The sequence below is a fragment of the Carcharhinus amblyrhynchos genome, chromosome 20 (assembly GCF_965287045.1).
Source record: "Carcharhinus amblyrhynchos chromosome 20, sCarAmb.v2.hapA, whole genome shotgun sequence".
Lineage (NCBI taxonomy): Eukaryota > Metazoa > Chordata > Chondrichthyes > Carcharhiniformes > Carcharhinidae > Carcharhinus > Carcharhinus amblyrhynchos.
In genome coordinates, this window is record NC_137343.1 from 31,121,109 (window position 1) to 31,145,953 (window position 24,845).

Here is a 24,845-nt window from a genome sequence, read left to right on the forward strand (position 1 = left end):
GTCACTCAGGGACCTGTTAGTTATCTGCGCATGCTCCAACTGGCAAAGTTACATCAACAATGGGACGTTTAAAGATGCTCAGTGTTGTAAGTAGGCTGACATTGACATTGCAATGTAAGTTACTCTGAAAATCACCCAGTCGCCACACTCCGGCTCCTGGTCGGGTACATAAAGGGCATTTACCCTAATACCTAATCATCTAACCAACCTATCTTTTGGACATTGGTTACTGGTCCGTCAGTGTTAAAATTCCCATTTTTCCGTTCAAATCCCGTGGAAGGAAACCCACGCAGACACGGGGCGAACGGACACGCACACGCACCCATTCCGAGAATCAAACGCAGGTCCACGGTACAGTGAGGCAGGAGTGCTATGCACTATCCACCACGTCCTGGCATGGTAGTAAAGTCCAGGCAAATCCTCGTCTAGTACACAGTTTGACTTGCTGAGTATTTCCAACATTTTCAGTGTTCCATATTTCCAGCTTCTGCAGTATCTGAGCAATAGGAGAGGTGACAGCCTAATAGTATTATGAATAGACTATTAATCCAAAAATTTAGCTAATGGTCTGGTGAGCTAGGTTTGAATCCTACCAGAGCCAATGATGGAATTTGAAGTCAGTTAAAAAATATCGAATTAAGAATTTACTAGTGACCATGAAACTATTGTTGACTTTTCAGAAAAAACTATCTGGTTCACTAATATCCTTTAGGGAAGGAAAGTTGCTGTCCTTAGCTGGTCGAGACTATATGTGACTATGGAGCCACAGCAAGGTGGTTGACTCAAATGCCCTCTGAAATAGCCTAGCAAGCTATTCAGTTGTAGTAGCATTTCATGATAGTTTACCACCCTGTTTTCAAGGGCAATAAATGCTGGCTAGCCAGTACCACCCATGTCCCACCAGTGAATTAAAAATCCAAGTACAACTTTCATCCTTTTTAAAAGTGCACCTAGCTGAAACTTTATTTGTATCTTGGAGTACTCATCCCCCACCCCTACACCCCCCACTCCAACTTCTTAGTCTGTCCTATTCTAAAGGGCACCATACATTTAAGTCACTGAGCTCAATTTGAGAGTGTCATCCAACAAGATCTAGAGCCTATCCCTTCACTGCCCATACTAGTCCCAAACGTGACAGAATAGAAGAACTGCAGAGAGAAAAATAATCGCACAGAACCAAAGAAAACTATTGCAATTAATTGTGGACTTATGGCAAAAAAATTCTTCTCTTCATTGCTCAGATCCCAACAACAAATTAAAAAAATGTAATCAGGTTTGCTTGTTTGGCTGGGTGAAAATGGCTCGAGTCAAAAAGCCTGTTTGATTTGGTCAGTCTTGTACATGCAAGTCACTTGAATATAATTGACAAATATTGAAATCCCTTTAAGGTTCACAGAAAAACTCAGCTGTTTAAATCTCAGAATCTAATAGTCAAAGCTATTAGCAGCTCAATGGTCAATGTACAGAGGCACTGTATAAATGTATCATTCATTCTATTAAATTGTTTAGGATTATTGCCAGATAAGTACATTAGGAGGCAGGAACTCCACTGAAGTCTGCCTTACTGAGACAGTGGCAATGCCATTGGCAGGGTCACACAAGCCAAATGAATGGCAGCTGCATCCCCAAAGATATCCTCTATGACAAGTTGTACTATTGACACACGACTAACAAGTCACCCTTGTCTGTAATACAAGGATGTCTACAAGCAAGACTCCCAATTACTGGGATTAGAGTAGATGCATTGGAAGCAAAAGGAGGCAATGGCCTAATGGCATTATTGCTAGACTAATCTAGAAACTCAGCTAATATTCTGGGGACCTGGGTTTGAATCCTGCCACAGCAAATAGCGCAATTTGAGTTCAATAAAAAATAACTGGAATTAAGAGCCTTCTGATTACCAGGGTTCACCAACGTCCTTTAGGGAAGAAAATATGCCATCCTTACCTGGTCTGGCCTACATGTTACTCTCAACAAGGAATGGGTAATAAACGTTGGCCAGCCAGCAATGCCCATGTCCCACAAATTAATTTAAAAAAGGCAGAATGGGAAGTCCTTGCACTTGATCAAAGTGTTGGAGGACAAGCAGTCAAGAAAGGAGCAGAAAAGCTTGCTGGTTTTTAGGGAACTATTTGGTCGATGTATTTCAATGCACCCAAGCTATTATATACTATTTTTCTGTGACATGCATAAAATTGAAGCAAACCTATCTTGTGCTTAGAAATGGGTCCAACATTTTATGTAAAAAAAATAAAAAAAATTTAGAATTACTGACCTGGAAGACAGAAAACTGAGTAAATCCTATGAAATATATTGGTAAGTTATTGTATCCAATCAATCCTATTTGCTAAATATTCAATTACCTTGGTTCTTTCAATAAATTTTAGCAATGTCTCATTTTCAGTTGACAAAAATATATTGGAATTAAAATCAATAATATTTCATAATAATCAACTCAATTTCTTATTGAAGTTGTCTTTGATCAACTTGATGTCTGTCATGAGCACAAACCCACCACCGCATATTAGAGTCTTCAATCAAACTACTGATAAATCCACACAAAAGTAGAGTTTGTTTGCCTAACATGAAGTGTACTCTGCCTGTAAAGTCACATGCCTCCATAAATTGACCAAGCCCTGATAGAGTTTAACCAGCTGAAAAGTCACTGATCAGAAATGTTAACTGTGTTTCTTATTATAAAACGTGCCACACTCACTAGCATTTAAAAAAAATTACAAAATTTGCAATGGAAGGTTATCTTTATTCAAAATGCCCATTGTTGGGTATAGTATCTGGAAACCACAGCAATCCCACAAAAGCATCATTAACCTGCTCTCTCCAAATCTTTATTCAAATTGATTAGCATGGTTTGGAGTCCTTAATGTGCACAGTGGTATCAAGGGACTTGGTATGACCAACAGATGTGTAAAATCCCTTGGTATGGGCATCATCACACATTAACAGAAAGTGAAATTTGTTGCATTCATATAATAAGAGGTTACTTCAAAGTCCACATTGTTTATTCCCAAAAAATAAATGAGATGTGTGATGTTAAGGCAAAAATCCTGCAGTAACATTGCTGATAAATGAAATAAAATATTGCTAGATATGTCACAAAAGGCATTGAGATTGTGGATGGCAACACTGCAGGACTGATGGTCATATAATCAAGCTGCAAGTATCTTTTATATCATTCTGAAAGCCAATCCTTAAAATAAGATATAGCTTTAAAAAGTTGGCTCATGTGGACCAAGTACTCTGACTACAGTAGCCAAGATTTTTCTGAGACTAGATGTGAACTTTTCATGAGCTGTTTTGAAGAGCAGAGTAGCAGCAGATTGCCTGTTCGTAGCCACACAATGCATTTGACTGAGGGATCAGAAGGGGTAAATCTGGCCACACATCAAAGAGCAGAAAATCTTTAAGATGACTGAATTATGATAATTGCAAACCATTATAATAACTTACAGAATAACTAGCGGTGACTAAAATTTCCAACTGGAAGAAAACTTGTAGCTCCTTAAACGTTCAAAGGGTCACTCACTATAAACTGTGCAGGCACATTGTCACTATTATGCTATTCAAGATAAGAACATAAGAACATAAGAAATAGGAGCAGGAGTAGGCCATCTAGCCCTTCGAGCCTGCCCCGCCATTCAATAAGATCATGGCTGATCTGTCGCTGCCCAGTTCCACTTTCCCGCCCTCTCCCCATAACCCTTAATCCCCTCTCTTATCAAAAACCCATCAACCCGTGTCTTAAAAATATTTAGTGAGGCAGCCTCCACCACTTCAACAGGCAGAGAATTCCAGAGATTCACCACCCTTTGAGTGAAGAAGTTCCTCCTCAACTCCGTTCTAAACCGCCCCCCTTTTATCTTGAGGCTGTGCCCCCTAGTCCTACTGTCTTTTTTGAGCGGGAAGAGTCTCTCCACCTCTATCCTAAAGCAGTTTCCAAATTAGTGTTTCTTGTATATTCATGAATTAAATTGTTTCTGTGCCCTCCCTTTACCGGATAAACTGGTAAATATTTTACGAAGTAAATATCTGTGCAGGTTGCCAAATTCAATAAATTGCTCATCCTGTTTTGTAATAGGGAGAACTGATTGGTGGGTAATATAAAGAATCTTCATCCCTCAAAGTGCATAACCATTATGAAATTGAAACAGCCAATGGTCTCCCGTTGTATCCAGACATATTACTAAAACTGTTAATTCAAAGCAGAGAATCAAATCTAAAAAGGCAAGCGATAATCTTCTTCACGCCATAAAATAAAGCAACATTAAAAAAAAATCAGACTCTTTAAATTTGCGATAAAACACCATATATGAAAATGACAAATTTATTTAGATTTAAATAAATCATTCTGAGGCTACAGAAGAGTATATGCCATGAAAGCTTACAAACAGGTAAGCACTACATTTTCCACACCCAGCTTTGTGGCATCATTTCTTAAAGCAATTAAAGTCTGGCTTTAAGTGCTACTTTACAAATTCCACTTGAGTGTACAATCAGAAGTATCTACCATTACCGCTGAAGGATAACAGTCACTTTAAACAAAGGATGAGAGGACAAAAAACAGATCAGACTGTTCAAAATAAGTTTTAGCAGCATTTTAACTTCAGTTCTAAACCCCAACGGATGTTACTTTGTGTATTCAACACATTCAATTTGTGTGAAATCGAGCACCAGGATGAGGTGGATTCTTAATTTCAAGTCCGACATGGAAAAACTACAGATTGCAAGTAAAGATGGCATTATATTAACAAAGCAATTAATGTACTGATAAAGTGCAGTCTCTCGTATCATCACTGAAACAGTTTTAATATGAGTTCTGTGTAATTAGTCATGTTATGAGGAGGTCCTACTGTGTTGTGGCAGGCTTACAGTATGGAACTTTTAGTCGCTTTCTTAAAAAAATGTACAAATGATTCCAGGATAAATCAAAAGCACAGCACTGGTAAAATACCTAGCTGCAATTTGCATGAACACAGTTGGAACTGTTGTTTCCCGTTTGTTACAATCAGTTGCTGTTGTCCCTAAATGGATCTTTCACGCTTCTTGGTGGTGGGGAACATGTGGCTGATACGAAGATACCTTGCAATCCAAATTGTGCTGCAATGATTGTTCTACCATTGGAGAATTAAGCAAGAGAGAGGGGGACAAGGAAAGAGTTTGCATAAAATGCACTAAATGATTACCTGACAGCTCATCATTCTTAATGATCCAACCATGAGGTTAATTTTCAAAGTCAAGTGGGGAAAAAGCACTTGGTGTTTTTACCTGTATATCCAACTGGCCCACATTTTTTAATATATATATAATTAAACAGCTCATCTATTAATAACAAAGTAACAAAATTGATAAGAGTTAGCATAAGCTTCATACAAATGCTAAACTTTTAATTTTCTTTACATCTTTGAAAAACGCCTACAGCACTTGCTGCTTTTTAAAACAATATTGGAAAAACATCTCTATTCATGGTGGGGCAAGGAGCACTTAATGTCTTTTAGGAAAGAGTGCTATATAGCTAGCAACAGCATCTTGACCTCTTTATATACAAAGAGAAAAATAAAAAAGTGCTTGCATGAAAAAAATGAAATGACAAGTAGATGTCAAAATATGCATTTAAAACACAATCCCAGAAACCCGTATCATAACCAATGGCACCTATCTAGAACTTCTCGTTTCTTGACCTCCTCTAACCTTCATTCGCATTTCAGAATCACAGCAGAAAAAGGTTAATTCACCAAGCTCAAAGGAAATCCTGTTTCAAATAGTACAGGAAAATGTTTGAGCTTACAATACATTGTGTAAACAAAGCTTAAAATCTCTCATTCCTTCAGTGCCCATCAGTTCACTGTAAATTCATTTTGCTGTAACCATAGGGCATTTATAATACTTTCTGTACATGCCAAAATTCAATTTGTTTTGTAAATAAAAGGAACATAATTAACACTGATCTATTTTAAGATGTTACATATTCAATTAAGCCTGTAGAGGGAGTAGTGTGCTGATGCAATTGCCCAACAAAATTTGTTTACCACTTCTGCAAGTCTAAGGCCTTTGGTTAATACAGTAATATACTGCACTGCCCAATCACCACAAGCCACCATAAAATAAACTTCCAAATAGCTTTAGGTTATTTTATCCAAATATGTCTCCATCCACCACATCCTGTTAGAACTTCCAAGCAACACTGTGCATTCAGTCCTATCTCAAGTGCACAGTAACCAAAGTGCTTGGCTTCTTGTATACCATCCCATAAATGTGCGTGTTTGTGGGAGGAAAGGCATTGCCTTTAGTTTGAAGTAGCTGCAATGGGTTTGTCCAGTTCTATCTCCAGCGTGGACCCATTTGGCTGAAGGCTGCTGTAGCAGGACTTACAGACACGGCTAGGCTCAAAAAGCTGCTGACTCGGCACTGGGATCTTCTGGTTGCAACAACTTGAGCAAAACACATTCCCACAATTCCTTTGAAGGAACAAATAGGCAGTTTGTTAATTAAGGTTGTATTTCATCTTTTTATAGAAAGTTTTGTCAAAAATATAAGGGAATATTAATCAAATTCAGCTCCTAAAAGTAAAGTATTTAGCTTTTGAGCAATAATTAGTGACATTGCATGCACAAGCTTCATAATTACCAATTGCTTTGAAGAAAAGTTAATACAAATACTTCCTTGAATAAAATGGTAACCCTCTTTCAAACTTCCAAGAATCATTTCAGTAAAAGTGCATAAAGCCTAAGTTTAAGTATTTCCCTTCTGATGATTCTGCAACATTAGTAAAGCTGCTCCTCGTAGCAAAAATTCAAAACCCAAAATTTTAAACATATCCTATTTTAATAATTTAAAATAGCTAATTCCAAATAGGGAGGGCATTATTTCAATGCAGAACTCCTACTTTTCTGTTTCTGTTACAAGTTCTCAGGGTAGAGGGCTATGCATTAATTTATATTATCAGGTTGCTTTTCTTTTGGTGAAGTATCAGATTACCTTTCTCTAAAGCTCACACATGACATTCATTTTACTTCCTGAAGGAGGCTGTTTATATAAAAAAACTTTGCACTGGTTATTGAACTGGTGCTCAATCAAGACAATCATATAACGGCTACAGCATGGAATGCACCCATTCGATTCATCGAGACTGAGGCAAAAATTTAGCTATCCACTGCTCCACCCTCTTCCTCATAGCCCTGTTACAATGAAATCAATGAGTTGACTCGCAGAAGGCAAAGTCTAAATGTACTCATGAATGTTGGAAATATGAATTTTTGTGGATTACAAACAGAGGCCTTTCACAAGTATTTCATAATCAATGGCTAAAATGGTCTAACATGAGATAGCATCTTATAATTTCAACAGAGCGCTGTATATCAAATGAGATCTCTCCCGGGGTGGAAAAGAAGTGGCAAGGAAAAGAAGTGGCATCCAAAAGTTTCCAAATTGGGGGTGGAGAGGTGACAAAGAAAATTGAACTTGGAAAGTATAATTTGGTAAAATGTTGTAATCATTTTTGAAGAGCTTTTCAATTTAAACCATTTTATAAACCTCACATCCTTTAGGTTAGATGAGCCACTTAGACCATTTTTATTTAGAAAATGTACAAAAAAGCTGACCTGTTTTGCAATTCATTGGCAAAATTAGGTCTCAAGTTTCATTACACAAAGTACTGGGTGGTCAAACATGCAAATTCAATTAATGAATCAGTTGATAAACACACTTCACACACTGCAACTGTTGGTAATTATCACACATCAGTTATTTGATTACTTCATGGAATAAAAAGGGAAACTCACGATATTGCAACCAACAATCAAAAATAAAAGATCTATTTTGAAGGTTAACATGCAGTACACCAATATTCATCAGCCTAATATACAGAAAGTTGAAACAACTTTTCAAAGCCAGTTGTGAAGATAAAGGCAGATAAAAGATATCTTTCCTGCTGATAACCAGGATGCTATAGCCTTTTAATTAGGTCACAAGACTGGGGAAAGTGTAAGAAGATTGCACAGTAAAAAAATAAACAGAAGTTCAGATTATGTATGGATGTACTAAAGTTGAATAATAACATTACCACGTAGGAGTGTCCCTAATTGGTACGACCTTGGTTATCAAGCTGATTTGAAGCATAATGTGATGAAATGTCAAAATATTATGTGTGGGTTGTGATCAAGCAGAAAAATATTCAAAAGGCTTCATTTATTTAATGTAATTTAATGTGTGTGGTGGAGAAGAATGTTAAATCCAGGTATCTCACTTTTTCTTGCTTAGCAAGCTGCATAATTTTAAAATGGGGAGATGGTTCAGGAGTGCCTGGAAAATACCTAAATTGTTTGCCATTCTTTTCTGAATTTCTAAATTAATCTGAATTTAATTAAGCATGGTTTCAAAATGCTTGGGATGTTCAGCTAATAGGACACAAGTAAATGTTAATTCAACATCACCAGGAAATGAAGACAAACAAGAGACAGAGAAGACTGTTGAAAATGCTCACCATGTGTCATCAACAGGCTCCCTGTCCCTGCAAGACGGAAAAAACAGCTCAGAGGGAAACTAACTAAGGAAAAGGTGCAAATCAGCAGGGTAACAGCGAGGGAATACAAACAAATGAAAAACGATATGCTGCTACTTTACAATGAAAGAAGCATATTAGAAATAACTAAATTACTTTGCCAATAATATCAAGAGGAGGCTAACTCTATGTAGTATTAATTCTCAAAGCAGAAGCAACATTTTGAAAAATCCCTTCCAAAAGATTACTTGTTTAACACTCACTCTAAAAAGAATCAGTGTCATGGAAGATATATTAAGCAACCGTCCTCCAATTATATACTGCACTGCCTTCAATTAGAAAACATTGAAAGGCTTTTGGAAAGATGCAGCTTAATCCGGGATAGTCAGCATGGATTTGTGAGGGGTAAATCTTGCCTCACAAATTTGACTGAATTCTTTCAGGAAGTAACTAAGTGTGTAGATGAAGGTAGAGCAGTTGATCTCGTATACATGGATTTTAGTAAGGCATTTGATAAGGTTCCCCATGGTAGGCTCATCAAGTGAGTGAAGTGGTGTGGGATAGAAGGAAATTTGGCCGGATGGATAAGTAACTGGCTGTCTCATAGAAGACAGACGGTGGTGGTAGAGGAAAAATTTTCAAACTAGAGGCCAGTTACCAGTGGTGTACCACAGGGTCCTCTGCTATTCGTGATTTTTTATCAATGACTTGGAAGAGGGGGCTGAAGGGTCGGTTAGTAAATTTCTGATGACACCAAGATTGATGGAGTAGTGGATGAGGTGGAAGGCTCTTGTAGGCTACAAAGAGACATTGATAGGATGCAGAGCTGGGCTGAAAAATGGCAGATGGAGTTTAACCCTGATAAGTGCAAGGTGATTCATTTTGGTAAGATGAACTTGAATGTGGATTACAGGGTCAATGGCAGGGTTCTGAGGAATATGGAGGAAGAGAGAAATCTTGGGGTTCATATCCACAGATCTCTGAAGGTTGCCATTCAAGTGGATAGAGCCGTGAAGAAGGCTTATAGTGTGTCAGTGTTTATTAACAAGGGGTTTGAGTCTAAGAGTTGTGGGGTTATGCTGCAACTATACAGGACCTTGGCGAGACTACATTTGGAATATTGTGTGCAGTTCTGGTCACCTCACTATAAGGAGGATGTGGAAGCATTGGAGAGAGTGCAGAGGAGATTTACCGGGATGCTGCCTGGTTTGAAGGGTAGGTCTTATGAGGAAAGGTTGAGGGAGCTGGAGCTTTTCTCTTTACAGCGGAGGAGGAGGAGGAGGAGAGGCAACTTAATAGAAGTTTATAAGATGATGAGGGGGATAGATAAAATGGACGTTCAGATACTATTTCCTCGGGTGGATGTAGCTGTTACTAGGGGGCATAACTATAAAAAGTTCATGGTGGGAGATATAGGATGGATGTCCGAAGTAGGCTCTTTACTCAGAGTGGTCAGGGTGTGGAATGCACTGCTTGCTGTGATAGTGGAGTTGGACACTTTAGGAACTTTCAAGCAGTTATGGATAGGCACATGGAGCACAGCAGAATGATAGGGAGTGGGATAGCTTGATCTTGGGTTTGGATATAGCTTGGCACAACGAGGGCCAAGGGCCTGTACTGTGCTGTACTGTTCTATGTTCTAATACTTGGGCACGGTGCAAAAGGGTGGAATCAGGTGACCAAAGGCATGATTGAAATCCAGGCTTTAAGGGGTCCAAAGGCAGGGAGAAAGGAAATGAAGTTAAGGGGAGCTCAAAAAAGTCAGACTGAGACAGGTATCAGTTTAATGGAAAAATCATTAGGATGTCAGAGGCTTTTGAGATGAGCAAAAATGCTGGCCTAGCCTGCAATGCCCACATCTTATTAGCAAATAAAAAAGATAGAGAGAAGGTGAAGCCATGGAAGGATCTGAAAACCAAGATGAGAACATTTTAAAATTTGAAGCTTTGCTGAACCAGGAGCTAGTGTAGGTCAGCAAAGACAAGGGTGATGGGTGAATAAAATGTTTTCATTTTTATGCCTTTTCTCTGTAACATTCTTTAGCTATACAACCCAAGAGCTTGTTTTCCCTCAATTTTAGCCTCTTGTACACTGCAGATTTCCCCAGTCCAACATTGGTGGCTGTGCCATCACTGTCTGGGTCTTAAGCTCTGGAATTCTCTTCCTAAATCTCTCCACCTCTCCCCCTGAAAGATCAATCTTTTTGTCACTTGTCCTCTCAAAAGATGGTGTTCTCCCTGTCAATACTTATCCCTTAATCAACATCACTAAAAAATTTGATTATGTGATAATCATATTGCTGTTTTCAGAACCTTCCTGTGTTTATATACTGGCTGCTGCATTTTCCACATGAGAACAGGAACTACACTGCAAGAGTACTTCACTGATTGTTCCAAAATGCTGTATACTCTGAAAGGTGCTACATACAAACAAGTTCTATTTATCCCCTAATGTGGCTCGGTGTTGTAACATTCCTGTATAGTGCCAGGAGTCCAACGGAACCAATGTGCTACACTGCAATGCAGCTTACTGCAGATGTATCATCCAGAAAGGAAAATGCTTCCCAATACATCTTGCTTCACTGTTGAAGGAAGCCTGATTCACAATGCCACCCACTTCAAAACCTATTTCAACTATTTTATAGCAGGATGGCTAGATCACAAACCATGTTATCAAACAATGCTCCAATTTAAAAACAAAATATTTAATTCATAATAATAACCCCCTACACTCAGGGACAACTGGAAGGGACACTTGTTCAAGCTGGTGTAACAGGATAGTACAAGCATGTAGTGGGATGAAAAAAAACTAGTAAGAAAGATGTGGCCACAGTCCTCTTAAATCAGTCACTGGTTTATAAAGAAAGGTTATAATAGTTCTGGATTTTTTAGTGCTAACTTCTTTGAGTGGGCTGTTTTGTAGCTGCTGGCAACATGCATGCTGATCATGTCTTGTAAATCCTTGAGATATACAGAACCCCTCCAAGGAAATTATGTTCAGTTTGAGAAACATTATAGGGAAAAGCTTTTACTTGTATAATTTTGCCGAGTAAAAAGATCCAAAGGAAATCTGTATGCAGATGGTGAGAATGAATCTTTGAGAATTAAATGGTTGAAGGATCAGCAATGTGATCTCCCAAACGTACAATTACAGTTTTAATTTCTCTACAGCGCAACAAGTTCAGGCCACTTAGCATCAAGTGGTAAACTTAGAATCAGCAAGCTACCGAAATATACATTTGTCATGTAAAATGCCAGTTCCTTTTAAAATTATAGCTAGTAACAAAAAAAATGTTGCCAAGATCATAATGTGGATCCACGCCATGATCTGCATGCTGGTCATAAAGACCACAAATGCACAATTTTCAGTAACCAGTATTGTCAAATACAATGGCCTTTTTTTTCCCTCTGAATAGGTTGTTGTCATTTTCTCAATATGTGCCATGTCACATTAGTTTGAGGTAACTAGCACTCCATTTGAAGGCAAAACTAGACAAAAGAACCCCATTTAACTAAATCTGTACAATTTTTTGTGCATAGTACCTGCAGTGATGTTTTCTACTAGCCAGCCAAAATCGACTTTCACAGCCATAGCACTGTGGGGCCAAATGATCAGGATACCATCGCGTCACCTAGGAACAGACATTGTGAAACCAAGAGAAAAGCAATTTCTGAAAAAGTTATACCACCTTAAACTGTCAAGTTTTGTAACAACATTTTAGATTTCTGATAACATAGGTATAATTCTTATCCCTTTGTGAATTTAAACTGCTGTGTTGTGGGGCAGAGGGGTTGGGAGATACATAGAGGCCAGATAGTATTAGTATCATTCTCTTATAGTGCAAGATATTATCTACCCAGTTCTGTCCTATTCAATATGTATAGACAATTCAATGCACACAGATTCAGGGAGAAGGAAAACCTGCTTCACTAAATTTAAGAACATAAGAAATAGGAGCAGGAGTAGGCCATCCAGCCCTTTGAGCCTGCCCCGCCATTCAATAAGATCATGGCTGATCTGTCGTGTCTCAGTTCCACATTCCCGCCCTCTCCCCATAACCCTTAATCCCCTCGCTTATCAAAAACCCATCAACCCGCGTCTTAAAAGATGAGTTTTTCCTCTAAATAACTTGATTATATTTCAACTACCTTGCTCCCATCATATTTAAAATGTAAACAGATAAACATTTGCTTGGGTATCTATTCTCATTCTGAAATGATCCTTGGGAGCAATGCAGTGTTTACCCAGTTACATCATATGTATTGAACAACCCTTAATTAAGATACAAATTAAAATTAAGTTTACAAAGAAGCTTCATGAAAATTACCAGACGGTGCCACTCAAATATCCGATTTTAATAAATGTGCATTGTAAGTTTTGAGGGAGTATTTTACATGAATAGAGCAGTACTTAGTAAGAATGGTAAGTTACTTGCCATATCTTGGTAATAGCACCCAGCTAAAGATCTACCACTGTGATGCTCCCAGTACAACTCAATTAGACGAACTTAAATGCATTGACATTCCTCCTCCTCCTCCACCACCCCCCGCCCCCCCCACCAAAGAATCGAAACACCTGAATGTCAATGTTATCCCAGTTAAAATACATTCAGTGCACGAATAGGGCAACATATAACCGCAAGTATACATCCAAGTTCACAGTGGTTAGCACTGCTGCCTCAGAGTACCAGACAGACTCGGGTTCTGCCTCAGACGTGGGTTCAATTCCCAGCTTGGGTCACTGCCTGTGTGAAGTCTGCACATTCTCCCTATGTCTGCATGGATTTCCTCCAGGTGCTCTGGTTTCCTCCCACAGTCCAATAGATGTGCAGGGTAAGTGCATTGGCTATGTTAAATTCTCCCTCAGTGTACCTGAATAGGCACTGGAGTGTCATAACTAGGGGATTTTCACAGTAACTACATTGCAGTGCTAATGTAAACTTATTTGTGACACTAATAAATAAAAAGAAGTTCTCACCCACTTCTATGTTACAAAGTATTGCGCAGGTTTTTTTTTTGAGTAGACCAAGAATTAATTTGGCACAGATGATGACACTGGAGCCAAATTAACTTCGCAATCATCCTAAAAATTCTGACTTCTAAATCCTGTATTGTCTTCATTGTACAATTTCTAATGTTGGAAGTTCGCATTCTTCGGTTTCAAAATCCCTGGTCCTTTTCACCTTCTCCTTAATTCAGTTTAATTCTTGACTTCTCATTTTCTTGTGCACTCTATTGTTTCTTTAATCTGTGTAACAGTTCTCAAACTCAGTTTTTAAATATTAGATTAGTGCTATCTACAGCACCTCATCCTGAAAATTACCTTACTTTGCCCTCCACCAATATTTAATCATCAATTGTCCAAGACTTGGATTTATTCCACATCAAATCTATACTCTTTCTTCCTCAAATAGTTTATTTTATCTCGATGTATACATCATCATTTTGGACAGCTTCCATTTTCTTGTTCAAGATGTACTTCTCACCTCCGTGTCCTGCTTTTCCACTTGCTCCCAACTAGTCTCAGAGAATATTTCTGTGCTGCAGCGGGATAAGCAATTCTGATCCATATTGCTCTCAGAGTCTGGGATAGAGGTCTAATTTTGGAACAAAGACAATGATAATGTATAATTTATATCTACAAAAAGTACTTCCATCCAGCACCATAAAAATACATTGTGACAACTAAGTGGGAGATCATTTTCTAAATTGCTAATAGATTTAGAGTTACACAATTTTCAATCAGTGCATTTTATAAGAGAATTAATAGGACTTAGACTGTCAATGATGAAAACACCCAAAAATTTCCTCACAAATAGCAACATTTTTTTACTGAACATAAATCAGTAACATTCTCCACAACTGAGGATTAATTAACGATTGGGTATCTTAGTATAGCAGGAATTCATTGATTGAAAGAATGTTACATGAGCACAGAAAAGGCCATTTGGTGCATTAAGCCCAATGTACCTTTTGTCCTGTGTGAAATTACATATCCCATAATGGCACACAAGTCTGTGTATCTTGAGTTTTTTTAAAAAGCTAAATTTGTTAAAGCTTGTCAGATATAATTTTATTACTTAGTGTTGATAATGGCAGGTTGATACATTTCACTTCAAGCCAATTGAATATAATTCTAAGTCTTCTGCTCACATTGTTAAAATCTGAATTCAGATTTCAGTCACCTCATTGGTTTATTTTCACGTGCATGGTCTATTTATGGAGAGTCAAATTTCAAATAAACAAAGTGTCATCTTCCAACTATGACAACAATCTCACTCCAATAAATGACTGCACTATAAGGAACAAAGAACAATACAGCACAGGAAACAGGCCCTTCGGCCCTCCAAGTCTGCGCCGCTCATTGATCCAACTAGACCATTCGTTTGTAAAGTGCCTTAAGTTGTAATTTGTATAGTTTGTTATTTAGATGTTCAACCTTGTGACATTTAAATCAGTTTTAACTTAAGTGGTATACTGTTCCAACAGTTGATCTTTATTGTCATGTCTTAATAAGTAGAATTGGGAGCAAACTCATTTCATACAGAATTCAACATGACACTTTATTATTACTTGTTTCAGAAGACAATGACCTATCCAAAGGTACAATTCCACCTGTGGCCATTCTACATGTGTAGGATGGAGAGGGTGTGATGACAGGCTAATGAGATGTACAGATTATCACAGCCATGCTTGATCCTACCTTCATCAGATATCAAAACATATATGAACTTTCCAACCGGGATGATTGCACAACAGTGAGCAAGAGACCCAAGGGTTTTTTTGTCTTTAGAATAGAACACAGACAATAGGAACATCCTGATAGCCTTGGATGAGATAACCTAAATCTACATTGATCAGGGTTTAAAGTCTGCATAGCTCCACACCACAGGACATAATACATTTACTTGACAAGTCTTCTGGCTCTTTGAGAAGCAGTGATAGCAAATCAGGTATTAAAATAGCCTCAATGCGTAAGAGGTAAAACAACATTCATTTTCTATCACATTAAATAACTACAATAATACATTAATCAGTGCAGCAGGAATAACTTCCAGGCAGGACTGGTGTTGTACATTGTGAGAAAGGATGTAAATAATACTCAAAAGTATTAGATTACAAGGACAACATATCAATGCTACCTTCTCAGTATCGACCCATCAAATAAAGAATTTGAAGCAATGCTTCAGTGATTGTTACCCAAGACTTCCCATGAGTGAAAAATATTCTCAATCAGAAAAAATATATTACCTGTGGACATTAAGTAACGATCATCATAAGCGTTTTACGCTAATAGTTTCCAAAATTATTCCTGGATGTATACACTATTTTGAAAATACAAAAGTTTAAAAATGTTATGCCAATGGATTTTTAAAAAATTGTCATAAAACCGTATTTTTCACTCAAACAGCCAGTGAACATGGCTTTTGTTGTATCTGCTTCCTAGGAATGTCTAAAAAAATTCCAAAACTGCTGAATATTTGAGCATCATTAGCCAATTAATCAGCTTTTCATGGAATCTTTCGCAATGACATGACATGACATGAGAATGCCTTTTGTCCATAAAAGTACACATTACAAAGACCACTGTTACAAAAATTAAATGTGGTAGTATGCCACAACGAAAAGATCCCAAACATCTCCAAATTTGTCCCACTTCTCTCCTGAAGGTGTTGTCTCTTGTTGGGAGCCAAGCTGACTTGAAGGCAGTAGGATTTCCAACATGCATCCTAATTCCCACGATCACTTGGGGACACTGGCTGATATCTGTCTTTGCAGTATTTTTAACAAGGGCGGCTTGTTCTTTAAATGCATGCATGTTTTTAAAATTTAAATTCGTAATTTTTCTTTTTCCTTCTTCCTTTTCTAAAATGTTATTTTCAACCTTCCTTTTCTTCTCTCATAAAGGCTTTGATTTTTTGCTGGAGTTTCCAAGTGAACGGCTTTAATGCATGTGGCAGACAGAAAGCACTGGGAAGCCAATCACTGACTATCAAAATGGAGCAGAATCCCATTCCTGCCTAAGGTCCATTTTTAACTTGGTATATAGACACGGGATTAAGAGATTCAACATTGTTAGGTATGCCAGAAGGACACAGTACTTGCAGTTGTTTCAGGAATTAGAAAGTTCACACAGAAAAACATGACTCAGTTAAAAGGCAATTAAATAGAGAGAGTGGTGAATTCCCAAGAGCAAGTACTAAACAATTGGAATGGATAAGAATAAAAGCTTTTCAATAAGACCCAATTCTGAAGATTCTACTACCAAGGAATCATCCCGACAAAATAGATACAATTTAAAAACGTATACTGGAGACACTTATTTTCTTCAATACATCATGTAGTTGTTGTATGATGCCTCCATACCTAGCAATCATACTGTTTCCATGTCAGTGACAATGTGCATTTATCAGAAAGTAATTGTCAATACCTATTAAAAAGAGTACCTATTTAAAAAATTTAAGATCAATCTCAATGAGGAATGTCAGAAAAGACTTCTGGATATTAATCAACAACAATGCAGTTTTATTTTCATGTCGCAGGACTTTTTTTTCATTTCAGATTTCCAGCAGCAGCGACATTTTATATTGTAGCACACAGCTTCAATATAAGAACCTGTTTTTAAATCAGAATCATTACTACAGGAGGCCATTCGGCTCAACAACACTCCCACCCAGGTCCTATCCTTGCAACCCCATGTATTTACCCTGCTAACCTCCCTGACACTAAGGGCAATTCAGCATGGCCAATCTACCCTAATCTGCACATCTTTGGATTGTGGGAGAAAACACGTAGACATGGGGAGAACGTGCAAATTCCACACAGACCCAGTACCCAAGGCCAAAATCAAACCCTGGTCTCTGAAGCTGCGCCACTGAGCCAGCCCAAATAGCACTTTAATAGAGTATAGCAGCCAAAATAATTTCCCAGAACTGCTATCAGATAAAAGTTGGCACCAAGCCAAACAGATAATAAAAAAGGAATTGGAATAAATAAGTCTTTTCCCAATTGGCAATAAGTGATTAGTGGGGTACCGCAGGGATCTGTGCTAGGACCTCAACTATCCACATTATATATTAACGATTTGGACAGGGCAACTCAATGTATGATCTCCAAATTTACAGATGATACAAAGTTGGGTGGGAGGGTGAGCTGCAAGGAGGATGCAGAGATGCTTTAGAGTTATTTGGACAGGCTGAGTGGGTATATGCATGGCAGTAAAATGTGGATAAATGTGAGGTTACCCAAATTGGTACAAAAAAAAAAGGAAAGCAGATTACTTGAATGGTTTAAATTGAGGAAGGTGGGTACTCATTGAGACCCTGGTGTCCTCGTCCATTATTCACTGGAAGTAAGCGTGCAGGTACAGCACACAGTAAAGGAGGCAAATGGTATGTCGGCCTTCATAGCACAGGGATTTGAGTATAGGAACAGGAATTTTTACTGCAACTGTATAGGCATCGGTGAGGTCACACCTGGAATATTGTGTCCTTATCTGAGGAAAGATGTTCTTGCTACATGAGTGTGCAGTGAAGGTTTACCGGACTAATCCCTGAGATGGCAGGATTGTCATTGGAGGACAGACTAAATGGGTTAGGATTATATTCATTTAGAAGAGTGAGGGGAGGGGAAATCATATAGAAACATATAAAAAATTCTAATAGGATTAGACAGGGTAGATTCATAAGGAATGCTCCCAATGGTGGGGAGTCCAAAACTACAGGTCAGAGTTTGAGGGTAAGTGTAAATATTTTGGGACTGAGAGGAGGAGAAATTTGTTTGCCCGGAGTGGTAAATCCATGAAATTCACTACCACAGAAAGTAGTTGTGGTCAAACGTTGTGCAATTTCAAGGAGGAATTAGATGTAGCTCATGGGGCTCAAATGGATCAAGAGATATAGGGGGATGGCTGACTCAAGGTATTGAATTTGATGATTAGTCATGATCATAATAAATGGCTTGAAAGGCCGAATGGCCTATTCCTGCTGCATGTTTCTATGCATATAAAGCTTGGTAAAAGGTAAATTTTAAGGGAGAAGAGTGAGAGATGTTGTTTAAGGAAGAAATTTGAAAGCTTAGATCCTAAACTGCTGAAGGCATGGCCATTAATGGTGGAGCAATGGATACTGCAGATACACAGGAAGGTTACAGAGATGGGGAGTGGTGAGGCCCTGAGAGATTTGAATAGCAGGAGGATTTAAAATTCAGTGCATTGTTGGACTGAGAGCCAATACAGCCTAGATGTATGAATTGAACTTGATGCAAGTAGTGTACAAGCATCAGAATTCACACAAAATGAAATTTAGAGTAAAGGTGGGAGACCTGCTGGTGAGCATTAGAATAAACAAGTCTGGATGCAACAAAGCCATGGATGCGGGTTTTCAGTGTTTTTGTGCTGTTAGTATTGGCGTTCATTTGACTGATGCTTAAATAAACCTGATTATGGTCCTAAAAGTAAAAATACAAAAAAGTTTAAACTCTCCCTCACCTATTTACATTCCCCTAACCGATTCTTTCTTTGCTATCACTGCATTTGTCCTCACTTTTTCTCCTTATGCTAATTTTCCATTTTGTCATTCACCATCACTTCCAAAATGCTGAATTTGTCTGTTTTTGGATCTCCTATCATCAATTCTGGAGATGGGACTGATGACCCAACATTTCTTGATCAGAGCCAATTTGTTTCCTAATTATGCCAAGTATTTCAAAAGTTTGCCTATACATGTCATTAGATTGGTAATCTCAATCATTTGAAGTCTTTGAGAAAAACATCAGGCATTTAAATCATTTGATAAGAAACACTGAAGCAAATTCTCTCATCAGCCTTCCATAACAATGCACAACAGTAGCTCTTACTTAGAGAGTTGTTGGTTATGTAATGCATATACAATTCAAATGCATTCCAGTAAATTCTGTAGATCTTTCAAAACTGATCAAACCATAACCCTCCATTCTGAAACTTAAATACTAATTTTATACCAAATGTAAAGAAGCTATTTTATTCAGTACGATCTTCCAATAAATATATACAAACTATTAAATACACAGAAGTAGATTCCAAAGAGTTGTACAAAATAATTTGAAGAGAGTGCTATTGCAACTGTAAAATTTTAGGTGAACATTAGTTAAAATTTGTTAATTGTTTTTATTACCCACGTCAACAAAATAATTGTAATAATTATGCACTCATTTCAATCAAAATGTCAGCACAAAATACAATAAAAACCGCAGAGACATGCATGTACATCATTTGATTTATATTTTGTAAATCTGTATTTTTCATTTATTCTCATGTGATGATCTACACTTGAAAACAAGTAGGAGCAAGAAAACAAGCACACTGCTTAGCCAATTTAAATGGTGAAATTAAATAATTACATTTGGGGGTGACAGGTTCTATCACTCCACATTCCACCATGCTTTGTGTAATAGTGGAAATGACGACCAATTTTAAGTCAGTTTGTCATTGTTTGGAAAATTAAACTCAGAACAACCATCTCTGCCAAACTAAATTACTGGATCAATTTCCTAATAAGCACATTAAAATGATAAGATCCGTAGCCATTTATACCAACATCTAATAAATAATCAATGTTAAACTTTGAGCATTATAAAAATAAAAAGCAAAAATATTTTTAGTTTTAATCATATTGGAATATTTATTGTGCAGTATTTCCCAACAGTTTTGTGGTGTTACATACTGGGAGAGCCCATTTATTTTAAGTCTTGGTTTCAAAATTGTGATGTTCACAATGGTAGGGATTGTGTTGTTATTTAAATTGCAAGCTATACGAAATTTTACATCACTATTTTAATTATAGTATATACATTATTTGATCGTCTTTCTGTTGCTCTGTTTAAATTATCACTCATTCTCATGTCACTATTGTATCACAACTCGGATATATATGAGATGGAAAATTGCCCCAAGACACTTCAGAAGCGTGATCAGAAAATGAACATAAGACAAGGAGACATTAGGATTGGTAACCAAAAGCTTGTTCAAACATATTTGTTTAACAAGTGACTAAAAGGAAGAGTTGGAGAGAGAGGTGCAAAGGTTTTGGAGTTAGTAGAAGATTATGAAAACAAAATATTGTGGATGATGGAAAGCAGGTGGAAGAAAATAAAATTTTTTTACATTAAAGATTTTAGGCAGAATACATTGCCACTCATAGTAGGTGAAAGAGAAAAGGGTAAATAAAAAGAGGCCAGATGGTGGAATTAGAAGTTTGGGGTTTGTAAGATTGAAGGAGGTTAGAGATAGGAAGAAGCGAAGTCATGAAGGAATCTAAAAGTGCCAAAAATAATTTTAAATCTGGAGGTGTTTGGAACCAGATGCCTTACTGGATTTGCAAAGAGATAGTTGAAATATGGCAGGACATGGTGCAGGATGGGATACAGGTAGCAGAGTTCAGAACAAGTAAGAGTTCAAATTTAGAGTGCAGGATGGAAAGCAGCCCAGAGGAGCAATGAGATAACAAAAGACACGTTTGAAGGTTTCTGCAGTATATATGCTGAAGTAGGGGCGGTCGTGCATTACAAATGTTGCAACAGTCACAGTGGCTAGGATGAGGGATGGATTTGTTGATAAGAATATGGCATTTATGGCAGGAACAAAAAATTGTGGTTCTGGTCTTCGTGTTTAACTGGAGAAAATTGTGGCTCAAAGACTGATGTTGACAAGTATGAAATAAGATAGAGGAAGTGAAGATGTTAAACGATTGAGTTGTGTACCAACTGCATACATGTAGAAGCTCACCCATATCTATGGACAATGCTGCCAAGGGAAGCACTTGGATGGAAATGGTCAGGATCACCAAGAATAACCCTTGAGGTACTTTGGAGGAAATGTGCAAAGTTGGTTGAGACAAAAATCAATTAATGAAGGTAATCTGGCTACAAACAAATATATAAGAATGAAATCAAATGAATATAGAAAGAATTTGTATGATATCCTTTGCTGTAACAACAAGTCACTCATCAAGAGCAAACGAAAGCATGAAGACTCTCAATAGACTATTAGAATCCAGACATTGATACAGTTAACCAAAAGCACAAGCCAGTGTATAAACAATGCTATTCAGTGTCACATTGAGAACAAACACCCGAGGTAGAATAGTTATTCACAAACCATTAACATAAAACCCAAACTATCAGATTAAATTGAAAACCAAAGATCTGATAGTTTAATCACAACTACGAGTTGTACACAAGAAAACTGTACAGTCAGCATTTAGAATGTAGGAAAAGAGAAATTTCCTATACTTACCACTTCATCACTAAAATCTCCATTAAAACGCAGAGATGAATTGCTAAAATGCTGGCACTCCAGCCTGCTCCACAGTTCTTGTACCTGTTTTTTCAAAGTTTCTACCTCTTGTTGATGACCTGCCTCTATCTGACGAAGTCGCTGTTGAATAACATCATTGTACGTGGCCAGCCCATCATCATCCAAATGGCTTCGTGTAGGCTGATCTGGGCTTGCTACTGGCTGTTGTTTTCCAGAGTAGTAATGTGGCCACTTGGATTGAGGGTTTCTAAAATGGCCAGATGGAAATTGCAAAGAGCTGCAACTAGCTGCTGAAACCTGTCTACTTAACACCATTTTCCCCCTCAACTCCTCTCCATTTATACAGAGTCCATTAGCTGTGATATTTCTTTGAGTACCACTTCCAAAGTCTGCTGCTTTATCCATTACTGTATTTTCACTATTGACTTCTCCGTTAGGAACAAATCCATCTTTACATTCACTTAAAGACAAGGCACAAGGAGGAGGCTGTGTACTCTGAATGCTTTTATCTGAAGTCCTATGTGGATCAGTTGCAGATCTTGGTTTCACTACCATATCCTGGTTTTCAGGTATAAACTGAGAAAAACTATTTTCAGAGTCTACAGCAGGTACCATGGTACCATTGGCCCTGGTATTCAAAATAAGTTTATTAGAGTAGTTTTGTGGCACTTCCTGCTTTGCTCCATCTTCTGTTAAAGTTTCGGTAGAACTTTCCAAAGTAGAAATCTTCTCCTCCAGCTTGTCTGGAGTGGTTAAATATGGTAAGCAAGGTTGTGTTGCAGTATATTGATTTTCTGTTTCAATATATGAGTCAATAACATCCTCTGCTGCAGTACATGGTTTTGTATAATTTGATGGGTTATCAGTTGCAACCTTATTGAACTCAACATCTATATCAGATAACATTTGATTCTGATTAATAGAGTTTAAGAACCCATCCTGGGTCTCTTCTTCTGAGCTTGAAATAAGCCTAGAAATAGGCTCAGTACTTTTTATTTCATTAAGAGCCAACATTTCTGAAGAGTCTGTGACAAATGTCACCAATTGATTATTCAGGGCACTGTCAAGCTCATTTTCACTACTTAAAACATTTGCGACTTGTTTTAATTCTGTTACAGTTGCATCCTTTGACTGTTCCTCTAACCCGCTATCTTCTTTAGAAGCTTCTTGCAAAATATTTTCAATTTGACCTTCCCCAACACCAGCAGCCACAGAAAGTTCAGCTCCTAAGGGATTCTTTCCCAGTTTTCCCAATTCCAGTACTTCACTGTTAAAGGAATCATCTAGTCCATTCCCATCCATCATTCCCCCTATTCCAACACTGTTAAGTTCCAGTGACTTGCGATGTTCCTGCCATTTCTCATTTAGGCTTGGATCACTGGATCGTCTATTTGCTGTAGGTCCAGGATTATCGCAAACTGTTGTCAAGTTGTCAAATGATCTAGTCTTTGGTAACCTTTGATAACAAAGATATAAATTTAATTAATTAACTACTTAATATATTAGTAATTTATCCTAGTTTCTTTTCACCTACACAACTGACTGGAAAATGGATGTGCTATTAATAGTCAAATAGTGATTAGTAAAAAGGGATGGTAAGCTCAGTTGACTAAAACAGCAGTGCAGATTTATACCAGCGGCACAGGTTCAATTCCCATACTGGCTGACAAAGCTCATGGAGGCCAGTCTCCTTGCCTTGCCTATGCTCAATGTGGAGTGGTGCCCCTCAGGTTATACATCATTTGTCTCTTTCTAGCAGAGAGATGCCTATGGTCAATTGGTCCTTACAAAAAAACCCTAAACATTTCTGTTTTGTTGAGTTGCTAAATGTTATTCAAATAATTATAGAAAAAACTCAAAATTAGTTCTTTCCTCTCTATAAGCCCAACATTATATTCATCAGTAACAAGATTAGGCAGGCTATTTGATGCATCTAGGTTGCTGAGTTAGGGTTTTACATTGTTCATTTGATAAAACTGACCATATTTCTTTCACACATGGAACAGCAAAATGGACCAAATTTTCATACTTGTAAAATGTTGGCACAATTATCCCACAATGCACCCAAATAGCCACGTGCCCTTTGAAGAGCACATCTCGTCAAAGAAACTTTCACTAAAGAAACATTTAAGAAATGCATCAGCATGAAACTAGAGCTGGTTTCATGCTGTGATCCACAGCAGAATCTTTGCAGTTTTCAAATTCATTAAATTTAAAATCTACATTTAAACAGGAGGAAACAACCATTCATTACCTTTGCTGAATTTTAAACAACAATCTCTTTCAAAGAAAACGTCGACTCATTGGTTTCTTTCGGATGCAACAAAGCAGATTTCTGCACTCACCTTCTTTCCCAAACACACTGGGGACGATACTCCCAACCCGCTGTGCTGCTTTAGAAGCGCAGTGGGCCAGGAGACTAGAGTGGAGGCCATTTCATACGCTCCTTGTGTCTCTGGCAGACAGATTTTTGGCATCGCCAGCTCCATGCCAGAAATTGGTGCAGAGTTGCGTAAGTGATTTAAATCAATTTTAAATACTATTTAAATATTAGTGGGCCTGGGATTGAAACCTCCAGGCCTGCTAGCAACAACCCCCCTCCCCAAAGAGGGTCAGATGCCAGGAAGGGGGAGTGCCCTTTGTGCACTGCCACCTTGGAATGCCAGCCTGGGCCCCTGGCACTGCACATGCCCAGGGGTACCTTGGCACTGCCCATCAGGCATAGACGTATGCCAAGCAGACAGGGAGTCCCGCTGCCACACTAAATTTTTGTGTGACAGAGGGAGGCCAGCGATTGGAGCTGGGATTTAGCCTGCTGGGAAAGTCGGTAGCGGGATTGGGAGATTTGGGCTGCGGGGAGGAGATATTGAGATGGACTGGGGTTCAAGGTTGGCTTGAGCATGTTCGGGGGTTGGGGGGGCGGGGCAGTGATGTGGGGGTTGCTGTGCTGGCCAGTGATCGGGAGGCTCCAAGTGTGGGGCCACTGCGCATCATAAAACACTACAGCCACCCGCTGATCTTAGTGCTGACAGATCAG

At 38.1% G+C, this 24,845-nt stretch overlaps 1 protein-coding gene across 8 annotated transcripts in view; it reads right to left on the reverse strand.

Moving 5' to 3' along the window:
* Positions 1-4,326: 4,326 nt before the first annotated feature.
* The window catches only part of mtmr3 (myotubularin related protein 3), a 96,842-nt gene continuing 76,323 nt past the window's right edge, over positions 4,327-24,845 (reverse strand). For 5 of the 8 annotated variants that reach the window (XM_080208364.1, XM_080208369.1, XM_080208368.1 and 2 more), the window contains 5 exons: positions 21,788-23,264; positions 14,001-14,111; positions 12,058-12,146; positions 8,498-8,524; positions 4,327-6,473 (listed from right to left, as the gene is read on the reverse strand). In XM_080208364.1, coding sequence (XP_080064490.1) covers positions 6,302-6,473; positions 8,498-8,524; positions 12,058-12,146; positions 14,001-14,111; positions 21,788-23,264 — 1,876 coding nt within the window. In that variant the 3' untranslated portion in view covers positions 4,327-6,301. Of the gene's footprint in view, positions 6,474-8,497; positions 8,525-12,057; positions 12,147-14,000; positions 14,112-15,765; positions 15,840-21,787; positions 23,265-24,845 lie in introns of those variants that run through there. The other 3 variants (XM_080208371.1, XM_080208367.1, XM_080208370.1) reach the window with 2 other exon arrangements.